Source organism: Indicator indicator, chromosome 12 (genome assembly GCF_027791375.1).
Source record: "Indicator indicator isolate 239-I01 chromosome 12, UM_Iind_1.1, whole genome shotgun sequence".
In the NCBI taxonomy this organism is placed as follows: domain Eukaryota; kingdom Metazoa; phylum Chordata; class Aves; order Piciformes; family Indicatoridae; genus Indicator; species Indicator indicator.
In genome coordinates, this window is record NC_072021.1 from 6,727,145 (window position 1) to 6,740,751 (window position 13,607).

The 13,607-nt window shown below is 40.5% G+C and overlaps 1 protein-coding gene across 1 annotated transcript in view; it reads right to left on the reverse strand.

The window, feature by feature from the left end:
* SLC26A7 (solute carrier family 26 member 7) overlaps nucleotides 1-13,142 on the reverse strand; it is a 55,466-nt gene extending 42,324 nt beyond the window's left edge. The window contains exons 1-2 of the mRNA XM_054385401.1: nucleotides 12,953-13,142; nucleotides 336-446 (exon numbers count right to left, since the gene is read on the reverse strand). Of these exons, the coding sequence (XP_054241376.1) occupies nucleotides 336-446; nucleotides 12,953-13,142 (301 nt within the window). The remainder of the gene's footprint in view (nucleotides 1-335; nucleotides 447-12,952) is intronic.
* Nucleotides 13,143-13,607: the final 465 nt, after the last annotated feature.

Here is a 13,607-nt window from a genome sequence, read left to right on the forward strand (position 1 = left end):
TGAGTGCAGGAAGCTAATGAAAGGATCAACAGCATACTACACAAATTTATTTTTTTAAATGTTGGTTTGTTTCCTTTTTTCCTTAAGATTAAATTCTGAAAGAGACACCTATGAAAGGAACAGGTTTCCACACCAAGGACTATGCAGGAACTCGGTTATGGAGCTGTGGGACTCAGCAAATCATTCTCTGAACAGTATTCCAGCATAAGGATAAAGTATGAGACTTTACTGTTTATAGTCTTAGATCATTTTCACTCCATTGATCTTATAACAACAACAATGTTCAGTTTGCATTTCCTTTGTTTTGAGCATGTTTTCAGCAAATAGCCCTTTACCTGTCGCAACGTGACGTCCCATTCCAAACATGGCATAGACAATGGCAGGGAAGAAAGAGCCATATAAGCCAAAAACTGGGTGGACTGAAGACAGAATTGCAAAGGCCAGCCCTAGAGGAAGATAAATGGAATGACTTCATTCTGTTAAGATAAACCTGCTATACATTCATTTATTTAAGGGGAAACATCTACAATTTTATTAAGAGCAGGTAAAAACCTACCTTTGTTCACCATACGTCAGCTACTGTGCAATGAGGGCCAGAAAGGACTGTGAAAGGTTTTTTCATCTACTGTTTGGTATCAGAGTCCTCACACTTTCTCCTGAGTCTTATTTACCAGCAAAACAAATGGGTCACAGATACAATCTGTGGCACCAGCTCCCATATTTTCAGGTCATCTCCCTCAGAGGTTCCAAACTTCTTTTTAATAGATCATCCTCACAAAGATGGGTTGGAAACTGCCAAGACTCCAGGCAGTCAGATGGTTATTTCTTACAAGCCGTTCAAAACCTATAATTTTGGTTTGGATGGAGCCCCTTCAGTCTGCTTTCTTCTGATTTCTCAAACTAAAGAGTTTATTGTCTAGGGAGTTTAATCCTTTAGATATTAACATATTGTTTTTGTTATGTGAAGCTGTCAGTCCAGAAATGGAAAATATTTGATTTCCATGTTGGGAGGGAGAATGAACTGGGTTGGTTAGGATTTAACTTTACAGACCTGTTAGTTACCTTCATTGCTTAGCTAAAGGGGACAGCACCCATCTATTCCTTAGAAACTCTCAGAGTATACCAAGAAATCATCTTTTAGCAGAGACATTCCTTCAAAGAAGCAGCTTTGGCCACTGTTCAGCTTTCAAGACAGCAAACAAGTCAGCTGCAAGAGAAACTCCCCACACTATGCTTCCGACCAGCAGCCTCTCCTGGCATTTCACAGCTTTTACTCCTAGAAACTTAAAGTAGCAGAAATTATCTGGCAAAATCGCTCCACAAATCATGTGAATACCTTGTCACGTAGTAGGGAAGACAGAACTGGCTTGGGCAACACACAAGGTGCCTTTCTCAAGTCCACCATGACCAGTCTAAGCTGGGTTGTGTGTGTGTGTGCATGGCCATGCATGGTCTGTGCCAGAGGTCATTCAGATCTGTGAAATGAATCTACCTTCTGTTTACAGCTGAAATCTCTAAAGAAAATTCAATACATAGGATAAATTGTTCTAAGGAAACTTTCCAGACTGCTCCAGAAACACTTTTTTACCTGAAACATTGGTGTATGGGGGTTTAGTAACATGGAGGGTGCCAAAGAGTATCTTTGATTATAAGCTTTCAGTGGCAGTTCTTAACATTTTGACTCAAGACCTCTCTTCTTGAATCTGTATCTGAGATTGGCACTGAAAGCACATGCCTGGGGGAGGCAATAAAGTGGCAAAAGGCAGGAAGTGTCAAGGTCCCTGTAAAATAGACAAGGCCTAGCAGTTCACTTCTCCTTAGAAAACCTTATTCTTAGGAAAATCTTGTTCTTAGAAAGTGAAGATTTTGCTGAGATGGATCTTACACAGATTACAACTCGGAGAGAAGAGACCTTGAAACATGTCTGGCTTATAACTTTGGTGCCTTTTTTTAAGTCATAATAGACTTCATTTCACTTTTGCTTTTTAAGTAGCTTATCTACTGATCATCACTTCTGCTTTTTACCCCTAGCACACCATCATACTGAACCAGAAAGTTCTTTGAAATTTTATTTCTACATCCGTGTTCCCATCTACATTCCCAATAGATGCAAAAGAAGATTGTGACCAAAAGCAACACAGAAGGGTGTGTCTGAGGAGAATAAAAGCGACACACAAGAAAACTGCATGACCCTATCCAGACAAAAGTAAGCATGGGGCAAAAAAAAAAAAAAGGAGAAAAATATTTTTAAGGCTTATTCACCACTGAAAGCTTTCCATTATAGCTATTTCATAAATAAAACACAAACAAAAAGCTTTATAATTTGTTACTAGAATACCTATCTTACAGATATTCCAGTTTTAGTAAAAGAAAAAAAAAAGGCATTATGCAAAGCTAATTTATTATACTCTGAACAGTAAAGAAACCAGCAAAATCTGTGCAACTTCAGCTACACCATGATTAGAACAACATAACTGAAATGAAGTGACCTCTCTGTGTGAGGTCTTGAATCTTGAATACTCAAGATTCAGCACTGAGTGCTAAGCCAGGTGTGTACTTTACAAGCACTGTTGGGAAGAAGACAACAACTCCTGGTTAAGATGATCTGCAAAATTCCCAAGATTAAATTCCCTCATTAAATGAAAGGATTTCTCTAATACTGAACAACAGTATAACAAATACAGAACATTTCCATCCAAAAACATTACCAATTCCAAAAACTCCTGCTCACACACTGCAGAACAGCTACACATGGATGAGGAAGTCCCCTTGGTGGGATCCTTTACCTGCTCTCCTCCTTGCATCTTTTCTGATGTTTGGAATCACAGAATCACAGAACACTAGGGGTGGGAAGGGACCTTGAAAGATCATTGAGTCCAATCTCCCTGCCAGGGCAGGATCACCTAGAGTAGGTCACACAGGAACATGTCCAGGCAGATTTTTAAAGTCTCCAGAGGACACTTCCACAATCTCTCTGGGCAGCCTGTTCCAGTGTTTTGTCACCTCCATAGTGAGAGCTACAGCTTGCACCCATTGCACCTTGTCCTGTCATTAGTCATCACTGAGTAGAGCCTGGCTCTGTCCTGGCACTCGCTGCTCACATCTTTATAAACATGAACAAAGTCATCCCTCAGTCTCCTCCTCTCCAAGATCAAGAGCCCCAGCTCCCTCAGCTTTTCCTCAGAAAGGTGATGTTCCACTCCCCTAATCATCTTTGTGGCTCTGTACTGGAGGTCTTTCTTGAACTGAGGGGCCCAGAACTGGACACAATATTCCAGATGTGGCCTCACCAGGGCTGAGTAGAGGGGGGAGGAGAACCTCTCTCAACCTACTAATCACAGCCCTTCTAATACACCCCAGGATACCTTTGGCCTTGGCCACAAGGGCACATTGCTGGCACATGGTCTTCTTTCTATCTAACCATGACCCCAAGGCCTCTCTTCTCTGCGCTGCTCTCCAACAGGTCACTCAGTATAGGTTGGGACCTATACTGGGATCCCTCAGTTGTAACAGTGGAAACACAAACCTCCCTCCTTGCTTGGAAAGATTAACACTTTTGAAAGACATGTTGTGAAATACAAGTTCATTTTGCAGAAACCAGATAATGTTCAGACCATCTTTCAGTTTGTGCTTCATATTTTGAGCCTTGAAGTTTTCCTTGTCAAACCCACACGCTTCGCGTGTAACAGGTTTTCACCTGAAGTTACCCTAGCACTCAGTTCAAGAGGACGTTAGCTTACAAGTTGTACAAAACAAAACTGAAGGGTATAGTAATAAACCAAAGGCCATGCTAAAATAGCTCTTTTACTGCTCAGTATTTCCCATCACCCCAGGATTCAGGACAGTATATGTTGTTCTTTCCTCTCAACATTTACAAGGAAAACAAGGGTTCTGCTACCACAAAATGTTCTGTCACCATCTGGCTGTAAAAGCCAATTCTTGCTTCTCTTCATGTGTTTACTCCATGTTTCCTAAGACCTTCTGAATCTGAAACATCTGACAATTACAGCCAGACTGTGTCTGATCTGCCATAAACCACATATGCTGCGGGCAGAGCACAAGAAGATGAACCCAGCCCTAGATCATGCACACTCCATCAACTTTTCAGTTCAGCTCTCTGAGCAGGGCTGAGGTGTACCCCAGGGCTGAATGAAACCCTATGGTCAGAAGAACTGGCCAACAGAAATCTGCTGTGGGAAAGGGGTTGCCCTGCCCTGCAACCCCCCCAGCATCCTACAGGATATTTGCTTTATCCACAGACTTGCTGAGAAATATCTCTTGTTCAGAGGAAAATAATCTAAACATAAATCCAGCCCTTGTATTTTCCCTTTCATGCATAGAGTTCTCACAGTCTTTTTGCATTAAGTTTCTAGGATCTCTTTTTTTTTCTTTTTTTCTTCATGGTGAGGTCATGACAGTCAGGACAGAGCTAAAATTACCAGCTTTTGACTCCAGTCTTGGCTCTGTTTGTCACCTTTTTGACCCCATCACTAAAGGATGTCTATCCTGTGCACAACCAGAGAGCCATTATAAAACAGAATTAGTAAAGAATTAAGGCTTCTTCAGCAGCTATATAATGTTCTAATTGTTCAAATATTTTTAAAGATAGAATCAGTAGCAACTTTCAGCTCATTTCGTTCATTTTCATATTAAACTTCGCTTCAACGCATTACATATGCTCAAGATCTAGTCAAAAGTCTGGAAACATTTGGGGATTTTTTCATTCCAAACAGTAATAACACTCAAAAGAAGTGCATCATAAAATAAGGATCCCAGATAATCTTCACTGATAATACAGAGAAGCCTCCATGGCAGTGCCATTAAGATTTTCAAATAAGAATATAAATTCCACAGAAAGAAATGCAAACAAGGAATGAAGAGTGGGTTCAGGTAACAATACATTAATATTGTGGTTCTTTGTCTTAACTGCCTCCTTATCATCAGACAACATTTGGGGCACAGTTACATTGAAAATCATCTTTTCTGACTAGCACCAGATGCGCAACAACCCTCTGGCATGCCACAGTGAAAAACAAGAGATATTGCACCACTGTTGGTAAATGTCAAATGCAGGTAACTACAAAACAACGAGGCTGATACAAGTAGAAACACTGGGGAGTGGTCTCAGTTTAAGTTGATAGTTTCTGCTAATTAGGGTAATGCCAAACCTATAGCAATAAGAAACTATTTTCCATAGAAAGAGTTATGAATCATCAGAGTATGGTCAACTAGTTAACGATTTTCTGCATCTGGAAATCTGCTCATGATGCATACATATGTTCTGAGGAAAGCTATACCATGCCTTTTGGACATCTGATATACAAACCAGAAGTTTAAGTGAAGCAGCAGGCAAAGTAGAAACTAGTCTACAACTAATGTGAGGAGTTTCAAAATGTGGTGGGTTAAGAAAACTGCCTCCCACACTGACAATAACCAGGCTAACTCAGTTTAGAAGTGAATGAGGCTGTACTTAACAAGCAAAGCTACAATCTAGAATGAAATGCAATGAGTATGTACAAATATACACTATTCACAACATTCACAAATATGTACAATTAACAGAAAAACACAACCAAGCCCCCTGGCCCCAGAGGTCAAATGCCAAAGCAGAAGCCAGAAGAGAGGAGCAGAAAGCACTCTCTTAGTATTGCTGAGAGAACTCTCCAATCTTTGTTTAGGGAACTGACTCTTCAGGGACCATTCCCTCCAATGGAATAGTTTAGAATAATCATTATTTCTCTTTGTTACACCCAATAGTGATTTATTTACATTCTTTCACCTTTCTGCTCAAACTTTGTGAAGAAAAATTAAAGGCATAGCCTTCAAACCACCACACAAAGCATGTATGGTTTACTACTTACTATGAAAAGCTACACATTCAAAAGTTGGTTTGGGAGTTTATATCAATAAATATAAATACATAAATAAATATAAAGATATAAAATAATTGTTTTGTTATTGCAACATTTTCTTTTTAAATGTGACTATATCAAGGTGGTCAGATCCCAAGCCTAGGGAACCCAGAATGACACTAATATATCTTAATCCACTCAAAATGCTATTTGCAGTTGTGGTCACTCTCTTGAGGCTTCAGGAAAAAAAAAGAGATTTTCTCCAGAATTATGTAGTAAGAAAAGGATGTCCTGTAGATGCCCTAAATGTAGAATTAGCACATACTTAACGAGTCTTCTATCAAACCTTCTTGGAGAACCAACAAATCAGACCCCTAATGATTCGTATGACAGGCTTTAATTTGTAGTTCCATGATAGTTAACTATTACTGAAGAGAAAAAACAAACAACCCAAACAGAAAACATTTTCAATACTATATTTCATTAAAATTTTTCTATACAAACCTACAGTTCTGGAAGATTCTTCAACACTGATTCTTTGGAAGCAATGTAAGTTACCTCCAAGAACGCTCGGTATTGGTTCTCTCAGTGCTTCAGACATACACCTCATGCTTGCAGGTTCTCTGTTTCTAACCCTCAACTCAGCACTGAACCCTAGACCACGTCCCTAAGCACCAGGTCCACATGCTGCTTAAACACCTTCAGAGTGAGTGACTCCAGCACTGCCTTGGGCAAACCACTCCAATGTTTAGAACCCTTTCAGTGAAGAAATATTTCCTAATATCCAGCCTAAACCTCCCCTGGTGCAGCTTGAAACCATTTCCTTTAGTCCTGTTGCTTGTCACCAGGGAGAAGAGGCTGCCCCCTCCTTCCCCCAACCTCCCTTCAGGTAGTTGTGTTTCCTAATGGCACCATTTGCTGGGGCTACACTTGTGGGCTATATCTCCTGTTTGACTTATTTAAAAACAAAGTACCAAGAGCTTAAAACTGTTCCTTATGTCTTCTGTCATTCAAACCTTCAGGCAAATGAAGAATGCAAAAGCAAGATGGAAGAAGTGATTCTGAAGACCAGACCATAATCTGTCAGAAGCCCCACAATGTTGAGTTAGCAACAGTTCTCTCTTTATTGAAGGATGCCTCAGTGCATTTCCTTCCCAAGCAACTGTCTCCTTCAGTTTAATGAGAAATAAACATCTCTGATGTGTAAGTCACAGGACCTGAATTCACGGTATCTCACAACAGCTGAAATGGAGCTCTCCCAGTACCATCTGACAACTCTGTTGAAGGTATCTTTGAGAAAGCACAGCTCTATTCTGCCATTTTCCAGATCTCCAGGTACTGGCACTTGTATTTTGATGTCCAAAAGAAAGGATATGCAAGTATTATGGTAGAAGAAACAAGAGAACTGTGTGACACATTCATGAATTATCTGTTGGAGGTTGCTCAACCCTTCTGTCCCTAAAAAGAACAGAGTTAAAAAAAAAAATGAACCAAACAAAAGAATAGCATTCTTTTTTCATGGAACTCCTAGGAAGAGATGACTCTTGGCAGATGACCAGACATTAAATGTTTAGACCTCTTTAGGGTGACTTTGCCATGATATCTGAACACCACAGAGAATTTACAGACTATCAGGCATAGAATTCTATGAACTGTCATACACAGATCAGCCATAATACCTGAAGAATCTGGCCATTTCCAAGATAAAATTGAAGAGATATGTTGAAAGTGAATTCTAGGGAAACTCCTCTGCCTCTCAGTAGGAATAAATGGAGACTGAAACCAATAAGAAGTTTCTGGCAAGAAGGTAACTATGAGGTACTCTTCTGAGAAGCATCAATCTTGTGGAAAACAAAGACCAACAATGACTAAAGAAGGCCTTAACCAAGATGAACTGGAGTTTTGGAAATCCATGAGAAGAGAATTTGTTTTGATAAACTGGTGGGCAAGAGTTTTCCTGATCTCTCTGACCTGGAATATTATAGGTGATGACATTTCTTCTTCTTCCTTCAGGGAACTCACATCTCCTGGGTTGGACAGTCTCTGTCCATGGTGCTCAGGCATCCCCCAGAGGCAGGGATCAGACATCTGTGCAGACATCTGGTCATGCTAAGACAAGTGTACCTGGACATTAAGGCTCCAGAGGACTCAGAGGTCGTTTAGAGGCTGAATTCCCTTGAAGGAATTTTTATAGGCATTAGAAATGAAATATTGTATGCACAGCAGCACCAGTGTTTTTTTCCTCTGCTGGAAAGCTTATAAATATGAACCATTGCCTCACATAGACTTGCTAACATGTTACATTTCATGATCAGCTTACATCATTATTCTTTGTGTGGGAGAATTATAACAGAGTTCAGCTGGACACCCTCTTCCATAAATCACTTCTGAACTACATGGATCTCCAATGCATTCTCCAAGAGATTTTTCTGGCTGTGTTTCCAAATGTGTTTATTCAATTTCATCCACACGTGCGATTTGTATGCCAGGTGTGTATTTACAAGACGGATCACTCCTGGATAAAATTATTAACTCCCGTTAGACTGCTCAAATGGAAGGAAGGGAGAGAGGGGGAGAGGGAGAGAGCGGGGAGAGGGGGAAGGGAAGGGAAGGGGAAAGGGCAAAGGGCAAAGGGGAAAGGGGAAAGGGGAAAGGGGAAAGGAGGGGAAGGGGAAAGGATGGGAAGGGGGAAGGGGGAAGGGGAAAGGGGGGAAGGGGGAAGGGGGGAAGGGGGAAGGGGGGAAGAGGGAAGAAAAAAGAAAAAAAAGAGAAAAAAAAGAAAAAAATGAAAGAAAAAATAGCAACCATCACCCTTAGGAAGACACAGCTGGGGTTCCCCCATGAAAAGTTAAAAAAAAATAAAACTAAAAAGTAAAAAATAAAAAATATAGAGTTCTGGCATCATGCCTTCCAAAACACTGGGCACCAGTTCTGGGATGCATGAAGCAGCAGAGTTCATTTTTGAATGGCAAGGTCTCCAGTTGCTGTTAAGGCATTATTCGTTCAGCAATAAATCCAGCTCAACATTAAATTAACTTTAATTAAAATATACAAAATGTACCAATCCTCAGTGAGTTTTGATTGGGCTTGCAGGCTGAAGAAAGAAGTTGGCAGGAGTTTCATCAGATGCCATCTACATATTTCACTGTTAGAAGGAAATATGTCTCAAGGGCTCTCCAGCCCCAGGAAAAAACAGCCCACCCAAACCTGCTTGAGCCAAAGCATTTCTTGTTCATGGTAGGTCACAGGAAAGGCAGCAATAAAGAAATTCTATATGGAGTATAACCATGTGCTAGCTAACTTCAAGAAGATGCATTTTTTAGAAGATTCCAAACACTGCTATAGACCCAAACCTGATAAATTGTGGAAGTTTGGGATCTTATACCCTCATGCTTCCACGTGGACAACTTTTGAGTACATGCAGTATAGCACATGGACAGATGTTTATCTCAAAACAAGCAGCATCATGTTTATGGATGCAGGCAAACACCAGCAACTTAGCTAAAGATCAAATCCAGAGATCCAGTGGCAGTATTTTAGGTGGAAAAAGCCCACTCATCTGTTTTGACTTATCAATAGATACACCTCAGTTCAAAGCTTCCCGGGAAGGAAATATCTGTTCAGAAGGCAGCTGCCTCACTGGGTAGAGTGGTGAGGGTAACAGAAGCACAGGGTTTTACCTCAGCTCAGGGTCAGGCAAGGGGACACCTTGCTTTCTAAAGATCCAATTCTTCCACACTGTACATAGAAGTAAAGACAACCAAATGCTCAGGTAGCACACCTGCCTTCTACACCTTTCCTACACTCTGTCACCACAGGACATAGATCCCAGTTTATGTACGTCATGATGGAAGATATTTAAATCTAAACTGATGTATGAGCTCAGAGGTCTCGAGTAACTGATCTGAAGGTCTCTTAGAGGAGCTTGAAGGTTTACATCACAGCTAGAAACTAGCAATTTTGATCCTGAAAATCAGAAGATGAATGGTAGCATCTCTTTAAATCTTTATCTAACATAAAAGATGGCATTAGAACAGCTCTTCTGAACCATTCTATACCTTTATAAAAGACTTTTTACAAGCAAACATTATTTTCATAGACCTATTCCTGGTATTTCTATTAACTGGCTCTTTTTTTCCTCCTCTCACTTACAAGCATACACCAAAACCTGCTATTGCACAGGAATTCTCCAGAAACAACTTCCAAAAGTGCTGTGAGGAGCAGTTACAAGCATTACCTTTGTTTCATTCACTATGGTGAATCACTAAGCACAGTGATTTTCCTCTTTTTTTCCCTTACTTTACCAAGTGAAGCCAGATATGTCATCCAAAAGTTAGACCAGAAGCTGGACCATGGACACCCTACACCAGAACAGAGCAGGTGCCAACCTGAAGAATCTGAGCACAGCAAATGCCAGATGAGTAAGGAATCCCACAGTAGGACAAGAGGCACAAACTAGAAGGAAGTTCCATCTAAACATGAGGAGGAACTTTTTACTTGGAGGGTGGAATAGGCTGCCTAGAATGGTGGTGGAATCTCCATCTCATTCAAACCCCACCTAGAGCGACCTGCTCTAGATGGACCTGCTCTGGCAGGGGGGTTGGACTAGATGATCTCTCTATCATTGTGATTCTGGGAAATAGTGAAAACCAGTGAAAACCAGCTCAGCTGGATGATCTTTCTTAATTATTCTCAAGCTACTGGACCAATCTCTACCTGGAGTATGCAGCTTTCATCACACAGAAGAATGTTGCACATCAATGCAGATTTTTCCATATACTTCCATAGCTCAAGTTTATTTCCATATAACTGACTTGACTTCAACATGTTGCTGCAGCACTAAATGATGCTGTGCTCTGCATCTCAGTTATTACTGCCTTACTAAGTTTTTTCCTACTGTTGCTAGAATTTCTGCCTTTCATTTTACTACAAAATCTGTTGATTTATATTGTGGATGGAAAGAAACAGACACAATTTTGGGGTGTTTTCCATTCATGCTACATAAAATACAGAAGTGTTTACTTTTAGGAACAAGTTCTTTACCATGAAGGTAGTAGAACACTGGAACAGGTTGCCCAGGGAGGTAGTTGAGACCCCATCCCTGGAAGTATTGAAGGAGAGGCTCAATGAGGCTCTGGGCAACCTGATCTAGTGAAGGATGTCCCTGCTGACTGCAGAAGGGGTTGGACTAGGTGACCCTGGGAAGTCCCTTCCAACCCAAACCATTCTGTGATTCTATGATGCTATTCTCTTGCATAACTCTCTCTGACAAAACTTTAGAGGTAGTCCTGTAATGGGAAAAGAGCTGGTGCAAGCAGGGTCAAAATAAATATGTTGCATTCAAGTTAAAGCATCACAAACATGATCAAATATTTTGATGAGTCTAACTCGCCTCCTTTTCCATCCCCTAAAATCATTCTGATATCTTGAGAAGCAGTGAGGAGAGAGAGAGGGGAAAAACAGGATAGCAGGAGGGAGCAGTTTTAATGTATTTGGTTTTAAATAGCATACAAAAAGGATAAAATTATTTCTAGTGTGCTTAATAATAATTTAGAAAACCAAAACAAATATTTTCTGTCTCCACTGGATCTTCTTACAGAGACCTGGTACATTTAATTGCTTCTTGTTACAAGACTGAAACAGGAAAAACCTGGCTAAATCTACCAGCAGTGCAGACCTGCTGGTTAACTTCACATTTTTGATGACTTTCAACAGACTGTTGTTAGCAGCATTTTAATTACAGTTGTTCTATACACACATACTGCTGAAATCAGATACTTTGCAGTGTTCTGGCATTAAGGTTTTTAAAGTGAAATCATGCCAGTGTACATGCTCCTAATTACTTTAAAAGTACAAATATCTACACAAATCAGTGGCTTCCACCTCCAGCATAATTCAGTTAAAGCAGTGCTTATAATTTAACATCATGAATTATAGTTAAGCATAGCCAATATAGATAATGGCTGTGAAGTATTACATATATTTTACTTAAGGGAAGGAGTTAAAGACCATCTAAGGCAGGTAAAAAGTTGTGATTTGCCCAAGACAAATTTAAAACATTGCCAAAAGAAGGTCATACTATGAAAGAAACATTTAAAAATGACAAAAGCATTTATTTCCCATTAGCAATCACTTTACAAACCCAGATCATTGGGACTTTAGGTTTCTGCAGGCTTTTGTTTTGGGGAGTTGTTACCTTTTTTTGCTTTTTTTTTTTTTTTTAATGCTGCCAAATTGGGAATAGCTCCACCCCTACTTTGTACTGCTGCTTGAAAATAGACAGTAGTAGACAATGTCATATAGCACTAAATCAACCTAGAAGCACACAAGCCACAGATGCAGGAAGATCCTCTCCATGGCTGTGAGAGGAGAACCCTTTCTGCACAGAAAGCTTTTCATTTTTCCTGCTGTGCTCTAGGCTTCCACAGGTACTGACATAATGGCAATGCTTCTTCCAAACCAGCATCTCTGACCATGCAGTTATGTAGATGTATTTTGTTTTCCATATGAAGCACAGAGAAAGGTGGTCACTTAACTGGTAAAACATTGGGCAGAGTCACTGCTCTCTTCTCTCCTATATTAAATTTTTGAAATATTGTCAGAGGAATGAGATAAATAGTAAAAATCACCTCACAGAAATTAGCTGCAAGAGCATCTCACAGAATCACAGAATGTTAGGGGCTGGAAGGGACCCTGAGAGATCATCCAGTCAACCCCACCTGCCAGAGCAGGATTGCCTATACCAGATCACACAGGAACACATCCAGGTGGGTCTTGAATATCTCCAGAGAGGGAGACTCCACAACCCTGGGCAGCCTGTTCCACTGTTTTGTCACCCTCACAGTGAAATAATTCTTCCTCTATCTACATTTGCCCATCTACTATATACACAGAAGAGTTCAGACTACCAAATTTTTTCCTTATATTTTTATTTAGACTACATGTAAATATTTTAATTAGCTACATAAACATGCCTTTGTTTTAAGCAAAGCTTTAGGATAATATTAAGAAAGGGAGGAAGGGGCGGGGGGGGGAGGAGGGGAAGAACGAGAAAAAAAGACCAGATTCCAAAAGATCAATCTGAACTGAGTTAGCCATACCTTGAGTCACCTGTTGAATGGCTAGCATCATCCCAGAAGCTGTATCAGGAACCAGATTGTCCTTCCAGTTGTAGATGGGCAGCCACTTCACGATGGGCAGCCTTCCCAGACACCAGGCTTTGATATCTTTAAAGCGGACAGCCTGGATCTTCCTCCAGACTGCATTTCTTTTCCTTTTTGCTCCTGTCATCTTTCCCACCTCTCTTTCAGAAGAGTGCATGGTTGAGGAATCCCCCTGATCTGTGTCAGTCTGCAGTTTTCTTCTGAGATTTTGCAGTTCCAAAACTACAGAGAAAAAGAATAATTAACAGAAGTACTGAAGACTTCTGCAGCTGCTCTCTAACTCTACTCAATAAAAGCACTTATTAAAGGCTCCGATCGTATAAACAGTTCCATGAAACACAAGAACCCTTACCAGCAAAGCTCACATTTTCTGCTCTTTGCAAGAATTTGCTCTAGTCTCACGTTCATTTGTGATTCTTTCCAGTAACCTCCTGCTTTATATTCCCTGTCATGCTTGTGCTTTTGGCCTCAGTCCAGTGGCAAAATGAGGTATTACTGGGGGTGTGTGAGATATAGGCTGGGTTATGCTAACATAAGCGGGAAGTGCCCAGCAGAGCAGGCATCTCCTTGCCAAGCCCAGGAGAGCAGCCTT